Raw genomic sequence first — 14,350 nt, 5'->3', positions numbered from 1 at the left:
GTCTTTTGTTGCTTTTTTTAAAAACTATTTTTTTAAAATTTTTGTTCTTATGGCGCAGGGTTTCTTTGCATATCTTTGGGTATCCTGGATCTCACTCTGTAGACTAGGCTGGCCTCAACTAACAGATCCGCCTCCCTCTATCTATCAAGTGCTGGGATTAAAGGCGTGCGCCATTACACCCTTCAACTCTATTTCTTTTTTTTTTAATGACTTTCTCTATAATTTTTTCTTTTCTCTTCCAAGCTTATGTATATTTTTTAAACACACTGTAAACTGTTATAGTACTGAGGATGGAGCACAGACTTTCTTGTCTGTTTTGAGACAAGGTTTCACTACTAGCACACATACTAAAATTGGGGTGATACAGATACGAAGATTTTATGCAGATTTGTGAAGCATTCCATATTTAAAAAAATACATACACACGAGTACATGACATGTCTCCAGAAGAAATAAAATGGCACCAGCAGAGGTGGCAGACTTCTGTAATCCCAGCACTCAGGAGGCAGAGGCAGAGGTATGTCTGTGAGTTTGAGGCCAACATGGTCTACAAAACAAGTTCCAGTACAGTCAGGGCTGTTGCACAGAGAAACCTTGTCTCAAAAAAAAAAAAGAAAAGGAAATGAGAGGACTATAACATCACCTGTAAAGGAGAGAATGGGATAACTAAGGAAAGATTTTAAGAGTATTGACTTTTTAACCTCATACCCTATTGACTTAGAATTTTGTGTCTGTACATTTAATACTGTTTTATAGATGTATCTTCTAGTAGAAATATAGGCAAAAAAATCTAAAAAATGTAAGAAAAACACTTTAAACTTGAGTTTTGAAGCAAAAAAATTGAGGTAATAAGCAAACACCCCCTATGTAGTCTTAGAATTAGCTATACTGGAATATGTTTAGTTTGAGTGAAAGGTACTTGTTTTATTTGTCTTTATTTACTTATCGATACAGGCTTGAAACTTGTAGTGATCTTCCTGCCTCAGCCTTCCAAATGCTGACTTCAAACAGGTACACCACGCCTGGCTGAGTGTAGTTTTGTTTCTAATTTTTTGTCTTGTCTTGTGTTTTGAGACATGCATCTCTGGCTAGCCTGCAACTCACTATGTAGAGCAGGCTGGACTTAAATTTACAGAGATTGACCTGCCTCTGCCTTCCCTGTGCTGGGACAAAAGTTTGAGCTACCACGCATAACATGAGTTCGCCTTGTTTTAAAGAATTGGTTTTGGGAAAATTTTGAATGGTATTATTTATAAAGCAATGAAAAAAGAATTTGTTTTTGATTTGAAGACTTAACCTATATGTGGATGGGTGCCAGTAGCTGGTGTTTCTGTCTTCTGGTAAACATAGACAGTAACAGGTTGTTTGTTTGGGGGCATGCTCCTGCTGCTGAGCTCCAGCTCCAGCATGTTCATCTAAATTGATTTCTGTTGTGAATAGCACAGAATGGCACTTGTACACTTTCCTCTTGCAGGTCTCAAATAGACTGGATGCGGTGAAAGAGTTTTTGAAAAACAACACAGACCTCAGAAATGGCCTTACAGAAGACATGCAGAAGCTAGACAGTTTCCATCTACAGCATCAAAAACAAATTTCAAAGGACACTGAGAGTCAGACACCTGAAAGGAAGGCTTGAGGTGAGTTTAGGGTCAGGACGTTAAAGAGGAACACAATAGCCTTATCCCTTTGGTGTGTGTTTTTGTCTGTGAAGCCATATTGAATCAACAGTCTCATTTGCTTTCCCTGTGCCCTTACTCTTCCAAATGAAGGTTAGGTATGGTGGTTCACACCTTTAATCTCAGCATCCGGGAGGCAGAGACAGGTGGATTTCTGTGAGTTCAAGGCCAGTCTTTTCTACATTATCGAGTTCCAGGCCAGCCAACACTACATAGTGAGACCCCCTTCTTGAAACGGACAAATGTAGAAACTTTACCAAGGAAAGCACAGTGGACCAAGAGTTTATTTTCTTAATAACGATTCACATATACCTGTGAAGCCTCAACTCTGCAGACCTGAAGTCAAGGCCTGCTCTTAGGTGACATGGTCAAAAACTACTCTGCCTTCAAATGATACCAGGGTGCCCAGCTTTTACTGTGGCATTAATTGTGCTTGGCTAGTTTCCATAAGAAAGCTGGTTAACATAACCAGTTTGTTATTGTTTTTTCTGACAAATTATAAAAATGGAAATAATTCTTTTATTTTATATTGTCCTTTGACAAAATTCAGGCATAATATGAAAACCAGTCTGACTTCCAGGTCAGGCATCCTCCTCTGCACAAAAGAGAAACATTCCCAAAGCACAGGGGTTTTTGTTGTCCTGGCCTTTCCCGTGATGCTTTCCCCCATATTCATCACCTTGGAGTTGTGTGTTGTATGCAGTCAAAAATACTAGTCTTGTGTTGTTTTTTGCTTTCACCCAGGAACTTTGTACTGTTTCTTTTTCTGGCTCTGAACCTTTTTACATGGTAAAGACTAGGTCTCTGTGAGGGAGTGTTCTGCACCCTAGCAGAAGTGTACTGTACTCTTCTTGCCTTTGTCTGGAAGTTTTCTTCTGTCATTGCCAAAATGTGAGCTGGAATGTAGTGTCCAAACAGAAAAATTTTAGTTTATTTTTGCTTCTGATAAAAGGCAAGAGGAAAGTAGCCATTTTCTACCATTTCCCCTGAATATAGAACAGTTGCTTCTGGACTTGAGTAGCCAGAGAGTTGCCAGGCAGGCTAGAAAATATCTTGACTGAGCCTACAGCAGAGGGACTAGGCTACTGTCCCAGAAAGGATATCTGGAAAAGATTAGGAGGTGTCAGTTTGCTGTGGAGTGGGCATAGATGAGAAGTAAACTCCAGTGACATGAGATGGTGCCGATGATCTCAGCTACTTGGAAGGCTGCAATGGGGGGATCCAAAGTTCTAGGCCAGCTAGGGCAGCTTACTAAGACTCTATTTCAAAATAAAACAAATCATAAAGAAATGGAGGTGTAATATGATTGTGGAACATGTATTTACTATGTCAGGCCCTTGAGTCAGTCCTCAGCTTCCTTTCCCCAAAAGACAAAGCAAACTTCTCAAACTACTCTTAAGTAGTTTTGTCCCCTGTGCCAAGTGCAGGGCCTAGACCTCGTGTGCTGTGACCATTGGTGGAAATGCTACTTATAGTCTTAGCTAAGCTGGCTTTTATTCTGTAAAATTAGAAATTTCATCATTCTTTCAAATACTCAAACAAGTCATTCTCTTTTAACACATTCATAAATTCACAGCTCTATTCCTTTTTTCCCTCTTTGTCCTATTTGTTCTCGAACTGTGCAGAAGCCTTGTACCATTGTATGCAGTATTCTGTGGGAGTCAGATTAACTTCCACCTTTCCCTCTGTCTGCTCATTTCCAAGGTCAATGGCATTAGACTACTTTGTGTCATCTTTGGACTTTACTGTATTCCCAAAACTGCCTACAAGAAATGATCCATGCCAAGGCTCAGCAGAGATGATTTCACTCCTTTACCTGATGAGCTGCCTCCCAAGATTGATTCTGCAGAGAATGGGTAGAGAGAGAGACTGTATTCAGCATATATTTTGACTGTAGAACCCAAATGAACGTAAATGTGCCTGCAGCTTGGTTATTTCATTTCCTGGTCGCTGTTTGGTTTTCAGTTTTATGTTTTCTTTCTTCCTTCATTTGTTCCCCCTTCTTAAGTTACTTGAGAAGACTTCAAGAGTAAAACAAGATTTTGCACTTATTTTGCAACTTTGCCAAAGCAAAAAACAAACAAACTAATGAAATATCTCCTCCCTTCTAGATCTGGGGTACAAAACATGAAATCTTGATTCACTAACCCACGAAGACCTGGTTTCTAAGTATAGAAAGTTTAAGAGCTGAACTTTTCATTCTACACCCGTGTCTAGTCAGTTTGTCCTTATTAATCCAACACACAGTTATCAAGTGTCAACCCTGTGCCAGACACTGAAGTAGATAGAAATTTAACAAGTGGTGAAGTCATATCTTACTGCTTTTATCTTCCACTCTGAAAAACCAAAGGTATTGTTCAGAAAACTTTATACTAGTAGCGTTTCATTTCATTGAAACAGAAAGGAAAACTCTTCTTTAAAGGGCTCTAAAGCAAATGTGGCCTATACTGAGGCATCAGCCTGTAGGCTTCTCTTCAACAGAACTGTGCACCTGGGCACAGGGTGTGTGCAAATTGATGTTCACCACAGCATTGATACCCAACCACTAGTAGAGAGGACCTGCCAAATAAGGCATAGAACATCTGTACTGTGTACTATGCCACATAACAGTTAGAAAGAATGAGCCCATGCTATTGTACAATAATGTGAATTGCCTATAAAACATCTAAAGTCAAAAAACAGCTGAGAGGGTGGGATGGAACTCAGTGGCAGGGCACTTTCTTGCCCAGCATACATGTTGCCTTGAATTAGATCCGCGCTCCACTGCCAAAAGCAAATAAATAGAAAAGCAAAGTTTTTAATAGCACCTAGCATGCTACAGTGCTGTTTGTATAGTAACTGAGGTCTGGAAAGTCTGTCTGCTGGGTTACGTCTATGAGAGGATTTGGGGCTGCGGAGTAGTCAGAAGAAATTTAGCTTTTGTATTTTGTATATTTTTATAATAAATATGTACTTATGTATTTTGAAAGTTCTTATTACAGTTGTTAATTTTGAAACAAGACACATGAGTAATATATCTTATTGCAAGCCTTCGGTGTCAGATTCCATGTAATTTGTTGTAGCTGGGTGCTTCCAAATCCTAGCATCAGGGCAAGAAGCCCAGGAAGGGCATTGTCTTCTGTCTTGGCTGCTTTCGTCTCCCTATGAAATACCTGTCTTCATCCAAAAGTACGCTTTGCCCTCAACCTCTCCCTGGGACACAGGTGGTTAATAGTTTTGAAAGAACTTGTAGAGAAAAATGACTAAGTCATTATAGTTGCACAAATAAGGTGGGTCCTTAGTTTAAACCTTTAGCAGGAAATTCATAGAACCTGAAGAAAATGTGAATATTAAACTCTGTAAAACACCTGAATTCTAGGAAATGACTTAAGGGGTTGGTCACCCGTACTAATGGAAAACTAGCTCTGCTAAATCAGAGAGGGTTGCTGGCTTCTAAAGCAGTGGGAGAGTGCTGAGGATGGTTATATATTCCGAAGGGTGGGGAGGATTGTTACTCTAATAATGTGAAGAGTTTGTTTTTATTAACATTGGTTACTTAACATGACTTTAAACACTAGTATCCTAGGTGCTAAAGGGCCAGCTATCCTAGGTGGGCATGTTAGAAATTAGGGAAATGAGCTGAGTGCTGCATCAAATTAGAGTGGAGTATTGCAACCTTTTAGATCACTTCTCTAGGCATTTGGCCTCTGACTTCTAATTGCACTATTAGAAAATTATCAACAGAGATTACCTCCTTTCCTTTTCCAGGGTAATTAGAAATTTACTTACTCTGAAAAGCCTTCACTTGACAGTGTCTTTTATCAGAATATATCCAAATTACAAAATACACTTTATGAGATATGTCTTAAATATTAATTTCTACTCAGGTGAAGTAAAAAACATCCTTTAATGTCTTAATAAAATCTTAATATAGTTTATTTTGTAACTTTAAGGACTTGGCTTGTATTATTGCAACATAGTTTGAGTTATCTACACTGTTAAGAGCTGCTTTTAATTTCCAGAAACTTCTCAACCCCATGCTCTGTTATATGCACATTAGCGATGAGCTTAAAACTCTATAAACTGAGCCCTTTGTGACGGGTCTTTCTTTCCGAGGTAAGTCTCTATTACTTCATACTAACTTTCAGAAAAGCAGGACCGTTTTTTATTTCAGAACCTGTGTGGCAGGCCAGCCTCCAAAGGTGACCCCTCACTATCCTTACCTTCTGTATTCCACAGTTTAACCAGCATTGGTTTGTGAGCATAGCAGAAGTGATGATGCATCACTTCATGAGTAAGCTATAACAGTAAGACGCCGTCGTCCGTCCTTTGCAAACACCACTGTGGGGGAAGCCATGCTGTGTCTTTTGGAGCTGTCTACAGGAGGACAAGGAACTAAAGCCTGCAAACAATCATGAACCTGGAAATAGATATTCCAGCCGCAGGCTATGCTTCAGAGACCATAAAAACTGTGAGACAGTCTTATTTTAAACTGTTAAATTATGGGGCAGTCGGTTAAACTGCGACAGATAATTGTCAGCTGTCCTGTAATTTATTCCCTACCTTCCACCCTCATATTTAGAATGTGAAAGGGACTTCCTACAAACAAAACTAATGCTTGGATGCTGCATAAGATGAACTTTTCCTGGAGGTCCACTGTGGGACCTGTCTTAGCCAAGAGTTGATGGTGTCGGAACCTGGCAGAAGGCTTTCTAATTCCTTTGCATTTGCAGACTTTGTCAGAAGCATGTTCACACTTTTGAACATGTGTATTGGGTCCCCCAGAAACCACCTGGGCCTCCTATATTCAGCAGAATCCTGGGCAAGGCAAGTCATGGATCAAATCCCAGAGTACAGCCTGCCTCTGTGGTAATAATCTCACCCCCAACCTCATCTTCCATCTTTACAAGCTCTCTGGTTTAAGAAATCGTTGGCACCCAGTGAATTCTAGAGGATACTCTGAGCACACTGCAGCTGACCAGTAACACTTGCCCCCCACCCCCATCCCTAGCTAGTTTCCAATTCCCAGGGTAGGCCTAATCAATTTGTAAACTGCTGTGATTTTCTATTTTAAAGGATAAATGGAAAGGATTTCTGCATGCTTACCTAAGACTCTAGACTGACAGCCACCATTCTGACAGTCATCTTCGTTGCAGCTTGTATATATAATTGTTCTAGGCCACCAGGAGACACTAGACTCTTGTATTTCAAAATCTAAGCTGGAATTTCACTACATTTATTTAAACCTACTTCTGAATGTTTTCCTCTACAGAAACAGTGTCCCCCTCTTTGGTGTTAGGGATTTGCCACTACCAAATTTTATTAAGTCATCAGTGACACCAACACCCTTGTTTGCCCAGGGCACCCCAAAGCATGCTACCTAGAGAGGTTTGGTTTGGTTTGGTCTGGTTTTAGCAAAGCTATGAGTAGATAATTTTGGTTTTCCTCCTGTCTTCCTCCTTTGTCTAAGCCTGACTACCTGGGAAACTTTTTCCCTTCTATTTCACAAAACAGGCAACAATCAAGATCAATTTGATGCTTTTTTTTAAATTAACAAAACTGCAGGTTTAAATCAGGTTTGCACTGTTTTAGAGTCCAAACCAGTTACAGGAATTCAGTCTTTAGTAATTTGAAGACATAGTGTCGTTTTACCCCTAAATATTTTAGCATCTGTCTTTTAGGAACAAAGGTATTTGCCTGCCTAGCCACAATGCCATCATCCACTGATAAACATGCAGGTTAACTGATAAACATACAGCACTGTTAGCTGGTAGTCAGTACATAGTTACTGTTGGAGCTTGACGACTGCCTTTGTTTTTGTTCCTCTCATTCTTGTTAGAGAGGACAGATTCAGAAGCCAGTCAGAGTTCACATTTGATTTATACCTGGGCTTAACCTCCTTTAATCTAGGACAGTTTCCCACCCACTCCTCTTTGTCTTGTGTAGAAACATTGATATTATTAAAGAGTCCAAACTTCTCAGAATGTCCTTAATTTGAATTTGTGGGCTTTTTCATAACTCATTGTTTTTGTTTTTATAAAACAAGAACACCAATTATATTGTCTTTGGTACATTATTAGGAAGGTACCTGGTGTCACTGTGTTCCATCATTGTGGAACCTGGGTACTTGATTACAGAGTTGTCTAACAATTTCTCCATTATAAAGGGTTTTTCCCCTTTCATTAACAACAGATAATCTTCGGATGCACTTTGATAGTATATGGGCACCTATTCTCCAACAACTTTCCATAACAAATTTTTGTCTGTTAATGAAAAATCTTTAAAAGACTTACTTTATTTTATGCACATGTGTATATGTATATTTAAGTGCTTATTGTGTAGTGGGCCTGTGGAGACCAGAAGAGGGTTTCTGATCCCCTGGAGCTGGAGTTATAGGTATTTGGGAACTGAACTTAGGTCCTCTGGAAGAGTGGCAGGCACTCTTAATCACTGAACCACCTCTCCAGTCCCACTGAAAATGACAAACTTTGTGGCTATTTTCCCAATGATTTTACTTTGTATAGTTAAAGAAAAAGGGCAATTGTTGGGCTAGAGAGATGGCTCAGTGGTTAAGAACACTTGTTACTCTTGCAGAAGACCTGGGTTCAATTCCCAGCACCCACATGGCTTTTTGCAACCTTCTGTAATTCCTGTTCCAGGGGATCTGAAACCCTCTGGCCTTCAAGGACATAAGGCACACACATGTTGCACATATATACATGTGGGTAAGATACTCATACATATAAACATAAAATACATCCTAATCTTTATAAATAGCAATTGTTGAAAAGTAATTGCATATGCATTAAAATACTAATACCTTGTGTGGTGATTTACAAACAAGTAACCTTCAAAACAAATGTTATTTGTGTAAGCACCCAGAGTTGTTCTTTCAAAGGGAAGGACATATAACCTGTTTTTCCAGAAGGCTGGTGATCTGCATTATTTGTTGGGCCAGGCCTCTCTTACAACCAGGACTGGAAATGGCTAATACCCAGATGAACTCTAGGCTATATGTATGACCAAGACCAGGCCAGATCCTTCCCTAGTCCCTTAAGCTAGTATAGGTAGCCTGCCAATCTCTAGAACCCATCTTCTTGAAAGAAATGACATGTATGTTGAGCTGAGTTTTGGTTATGCCTCCTTGTGCAATGGGGATTGTCTTATCCCAGGATATTTTTTCCAAATTATAATATGTTTAAATATGCTGGCAATAAACCTTCTGGCCTCTGTTTGATCTAGGTTGACAAGTCAGCCTAAACCTAGTTTTCATTCTCACCTCTTCATGGTTCATCTTCCTATCTGCTGTGATACCTGCAGGAACCCTTCCAGTGTATATTTACATCTCCGCTACTTTATAAATATAGTTCAACTGGATAGTATAGCCAGACAGAGTGAGAGACACCTGCACTTGAAAGGCTGAGTATATTAGGGTTCATTAAAGGAAAAGAACTGATAGAATGAATATATATTGAGGGGATTTATTAAACTGGTTTACAGGATGTGACAACATTGGTTGTCTCATGACTCAGCAGTCTCGGTTTGGTGGTGCAGGCCTGGAGGATTCCTGGAGAGCTGCTAGTTCTTAGTCTATACTGGAACCCTCAAGAAATTGGATTTAATCCAGCAGGAACAGGATAGTCAGACTTGCCAGCAAGAGTGAGGGCAAACAAGCAAAAGTTTCCTTCTTTCATAGCCTTTTATGTGGGCTCCCACTGGAAGGTGGCCAGTCATGGGACTCAACCAAGCAACATCAACATGAACATCTTTCAAAGGAAAATGATGGGAGGAGACAGCACAAAGAAAGAGTCATAGCTTATCCTACTCTTGAGACTTCTTCTGAAGTTCTTGGTCACGGGGCCTTTGGAATCCTGCTTGACATGAGTGACCACAAGCCAACCCAACTTGCAAATGAGTACCAGTGCATTCAGTTCTTTTTAAGTTTTTATTTTGAAATAATTTCAAACTCATAGGAAAGTTGGAATACTCTTTACAGTCCCAAGAAAGCCAAAAAAAGCCCCCCATATATCCTTTATCTAGATTCACACTGAGAGTCAGTCTTTCCTTTTTCCCCCTAGAACACTATGTAACTGAGGATGGCCTTAAACTGCTGATCCTTCTGCTTTCACCTTTGGAGAGGAAGGATTACAGGCATGTGTTACCATGCCTGGATCTAAGAGTCTTTCGTTCTGTTTGTTTGTTGTTTCTTTCTTTCTTCCTTCCTTTCTCCAAGAGTATTTAACTCTGGTGTATATCTCCAGGCATGTAGGCATCCACATACTTTCTTTTACAACAGCCGTAAAATCAAGACGTTTACCATCATAACTAGTATACAATCCATAATCAAATTTTGCCAATTGTCATTGTAATATCCCATAGAACAATATTTGTTTAGTTATTATTTTTGGCTTTTCAGAACAGGGTTTCTCTGTAGCTTTGGAGCCTGTCCTGGAACTCATTGTGTAGACCAGGTTGGCCTCAAACTCCCAGTACTGGGATTAAAGGCATGCACCACCACCCAACAAGGACTTATTTTTATTGACTGTGTCCTTGAAGATTCAGTTCAAGCCTAAAGTTTAGTGGAATGTCCCTTAGTTTGTTTCCTTATGCCCATCTCTATGGTCTGAATATGGATGTATTCTTGGAAAAAATTCATAGCTTGGGGTGGACATGTGGTGCACACCTTTAATCCCAGCACTTGTGAGACAAAGGCAGATGGATCTCTGTGAGTTTGAGGTCAACCAGGAATATACAGTGAGACCCTGTCTCAAAAATTTTCATATTGGAACCTAACTCCCAAGATGTCAGTTCCAAGTGGGGCCTACCAGGCCTAGTAGTGTGCCCTTTAATCTAGCATTTGGGAAGTAGAGGTAGGAGGACCAAGGTTTTAAAGTCATTCTTAGCTATATATTAAACAAGATTCTCTAGTAGAATAGAACCAAGAGATTGGGGAGGATTGTAAAGGGAATTTCTTAAATTGGCTTACATGATATGTGTTTGGGTGGAAGCTTCACCTCAGCCCCTGGCATCCATATAGCCAAAGAGTCTGGATGTTTAGTTGAGAGCGTCACCTCAGCCCTTGGTGCCCATATATCCATGTTTGGGTGGAAGTTCCATCCCAACCCTCTTCCTCTGGGCGTTGCTTCAGTCCAGACTCCACTGCTGAGAAAGCCCGCCAAATGATGACCCCTCCCCAGAGATGCTTAAGACTACTCTCACAGAATATTTAAACTGCCCCCCAGAGAACAAACATATGGTTTTCTGGTCTTCCTTTCCCATCTCTTTAGGGTGCTGGAAGGCCACCCAGGAGCAATGGTATTCATTAAACCTGGGCTTTTTTCTAATTCAGTTTGATTTGGTCTGTTTCAGATTATTGAATTGGCGGAGAGGTTTATTGGGGCACAGAAACCTTTCATCTGGAGGTTCCACTGAGAAGGCTGTTTTCCCATCTACACAGGGCCACAGGTTGGGAAAACGCCCTCCCTCGCACCTGCTCTCTGTCAGGCTAAGATCGGCTTCCTCTGGGTAAGTTCCAATTTCCAAGTCATTGCCTTTAGAGGCTCAGGGCATCATACAATTTCCAGGCTGCTCTGTTGAAGACATGGCCATACCAGGTGCAGGTGCCCAACCTGACCGGGACAAGGGCTTGCCTTGTCCCTGTGGGATTCCTTTATCAGATGTCCTGTTAAGGGTATTTCTCATACCCCTCTGATTTTGACCCAAAATCTACCACAGTGAATGCATTGCGTTAGGCTTTGGGTTTGGCATAGACTTGTGAAACGGGTACCTAGAATTCGAGGACTGATTCTCAAAAGCCCTTGGGCTGCCTTTTACAAAATCTTTTAAATTGGCGCTATCTGACACCATATGTCCTTAACGCCTCAATTTTTACCAGCATGTAAACAAGTAAATAAGCCCCCATATGTCCATGGTTTCTGGATGCTGTGCTCCCCCTTCCCAAATTCCTTCCCTGCTTCTCTCACTGCTTGCTGTTTGTCTGCATTCCTGGCATGTGATCTGGTCATGCTGGGATCCTCCCGTTCTCCCTGCCCTCCCACTCTAAGTTGCATAGGTGTTCCATTCTTAGTTTCTGTTCCCCCTTACAGCATCTGTTGATCTGGCCCTCAATGGGCCCACCTGTGTGCTTGCTGGCTTCTGCAGCCTACACCAGGATCTTAAGTTGGTCAGCTGACTACAGTTTCCTGGAAAAAGTTTTGTCTGTCTGTTAATATATATGTATAAATAATGTGGCCACAGTATTCTTGTTTTATGTCTGTGTGTGTATGTTTGTTTTAAAATCTGTAAAACTTGTAACTCCAGATTACAACAGCTCTGAAAAAATACAAACACGTGGATAGCCACATTTTTGGTTGAGGTCAAAGTAAAAACCTCAGCGCCATCTTTGGTAAGAGTACCCATGTGTGCTGGCCCTACCAAGGAGACATTCTGCCTCCAGTATATTTTGACTTACTAAAATATTCCTTCTAATTTTCTTGCCTTCACTGACACTGATAAGCTGTAACTGACTGGGTAAACTATATGTCTAAATTTAACTTCTATGTCTAATGTAGATATACCAAACAGGTAATGGTACCCTGACTCTCAAGTGCCTTTACAGATATGAGAGTGTGGCATTTAACAAAAGAGCTTCTTATGATAGAGACATGCTAGCTCCTACAGCATCCTATAGATGCATGGTTGCAGAAGACCTTCTGCTTAGAGGCTTGCCTTTGAATATGGCAGAGCCATCCACACAGCAGAAAGCTGCCTTTTACCTCTTCAACTTCCTGGACACTACACCAGGGGATCGATTGTCTCACCCTGCCAAGACAGGTAGACTGAACCCTACCCACAGGAAAATCCACCAGGCCTCCTGGGCTCAGCAGTTAAAGGCAATTACTGCTTCTAAGACTGGTATTCACCAAAGACTATGGAGAGACTTGGGATTGTCTGGGTAGATGGAAAAGCTGTCTCACTTCTGCTCCTTTATTTATCCCTCTCAGATCTGTCTGAGGGCGTTTGATGACTTAGGGTACTGGTAGTTCATCACTTCATTTGTTAAGTTTCCTGTTCATAGTCCAGGATTAACAGGTTTCAGGTGTATCTTCAGAGTTTCCAACTTCCTTTAATTGTCTTCTAAAATGTTCATGCCTTTTAACCTAAAGCCATAGCCTTTTGCTATGACACCAAGATGTAAATCTGTTCCAATTGTCTTACAGATACCTGCAGGTTCCTTTAAAAAAAAAAAAGTCTTGCTGTATCAAGAAATCTGGTTTGGTAAAAACAATCTCCAGAGCCTATTTTAACCCCACCCATTTTCAAGCATATTTTGCAGGCCACTTCTGCTGTCTGGGCCAAGACCAGCTTACAGAGGGCCTTCTAGATAACGCCAGAACCTACACTAGCTCCTGGAACTTCAGCATTGGTACCACCTCTCCTGGCTCAAATGGACACCTACCCAGCAACTAAAATCTGGTTTTAAATGGCATATCTGCTCTCATCTCACTTACTCACCTGTGCCTGTCCTGTACAACCAGCGTACTTCTCTGTCCCATTCTTTCTGGCAGTTCATCCCTCTTCCCATGGCCAGCCCCATTCATAGGGCCAACAAGAACAATCTGTCTTTTCTCCTAGCCACCTGCCTTCTCATCTTCCTCAAGGAACATATGCCTGAGGTCTCCAGGATGGCAGTTAACCGGATGCTTCTCCAGTCACACCCACTGAGTGTGAGCACACCAGCTCCCAACTCTGCCCTCCCCCACGTCGCCCCATGCCTGCAGGAAGTAGCCAGACTTGGGCCAGCGTCCCTATACCCAAAGAGTCTGGGATGTTTGGGTGGAAGCTTCATCTCAGCCCCTGGTAACCATATACCCAAAGAGTCTGGAATGTTTGGGTGGAAAGTTCCATCCCAAGCCCCCTTCCCCTAGGAGTTGCCTCAGTCCAGACTCCACCTCCAAGAAAGCCTGCCAAACATTGACCCCTCCCCAGAGATGCTCAAGACCACTCCCACAGTGTATTTAAACTGCCTCCCCAGAGAACAAACACATGGTTTTCCAATCTTTCTTCCCCTGCTCCTCTCTGGGTGACTGGAAGGCCACACAGGAGCAATGGCATCCATTAAACCTGGATTTTCTCTAATTCAGTTTGATTTGGTCTGTTTCGGATTATTGCGTCAGCGGTGAGGTTTATTGGGACACAGAAACTTTTCTGTATGGTCTGGGTAGTCCAGCGGTGGCTGTGTTCACACAGGAGAGAGTCTAGGAACCCGGTAGCTGCTTCATTCAGGAAGCTAGATGACTAAAACAGTTCCAGTCTGGCCTGGAGGATACCCCGAGAGTTTCTGCTCTTCAGTTCACGTCAGAAGGCTGAAGAAACTAGGCTCTGCTATCACTGGCAGATGGTGGCAGTGTGGCGGTGCTGTCAGCAGCAGCACTCAACAGCAAAGGCAAGCAGGCAAAACGCCAAAGATTTTTCCTCCGACCTCTTTATGTCTGGGCCACTGGAAAGTGCTGCCCGTATTGAGGGTGGGTCCTTCCACTTCTGCTAACCTAATCAGAATTGCTCACAGGCCTGCCAGAGGCTTGGCTCATGGGGAATTCTTAGAAGCAGAGAAACCTCGCCAAATGCTGAATTTCCCAAATGCTTAAATTTTAGACCTCCTGGCTTCCAGAACTGTGAGGAATGTATTTCTGTTA

At 41.6% G+C, this 14,350-nt stretch overlaps 1 protein-coding gene across 1 annotated transcript in view; it reads left to right on the top strand.

Annotated features, from left to right (window-relative positions):
- CXHXorf38 (chromosome X CXorf38 homolog) overlaps positions 1–13,793 on the top strand; it is a 29,808-nt gene extending 16,015 nt beyond the window's left edge. Inside the window, 2 exon segments of the mRNA XM_038315952.2 lie at positions 1,475–1,637; positions 11,025–13,793. Coding sequence (XP_038171880.1) covers positions 1,475–1,636 — 162 coding nt within the window. The 3' untranslated portion in view covers position 1,637; positions 11,025–13,793.
- Positions 13,794–14,350: the final 557 nt, after the last annotated feature.

This window comes from Arvicola amphibius, chromosome X (assembly GCF_903992535.2).
Source record: "Arvicola amphibius chromosome X, mArvAmp1.2, whole genome shotgun sequence".
Lineage (NCBI taxonomy): Eukaryota > Metazoa > Chordata > Mammalia > Rodentia > Cricetidae > Arvicola > Arvicola amphibius.
The sequence above is the reverse complement of the archived record's forward strand: the minus strand, read 5'-3'. Positions and strand labels throughout refer to the sequence as shown.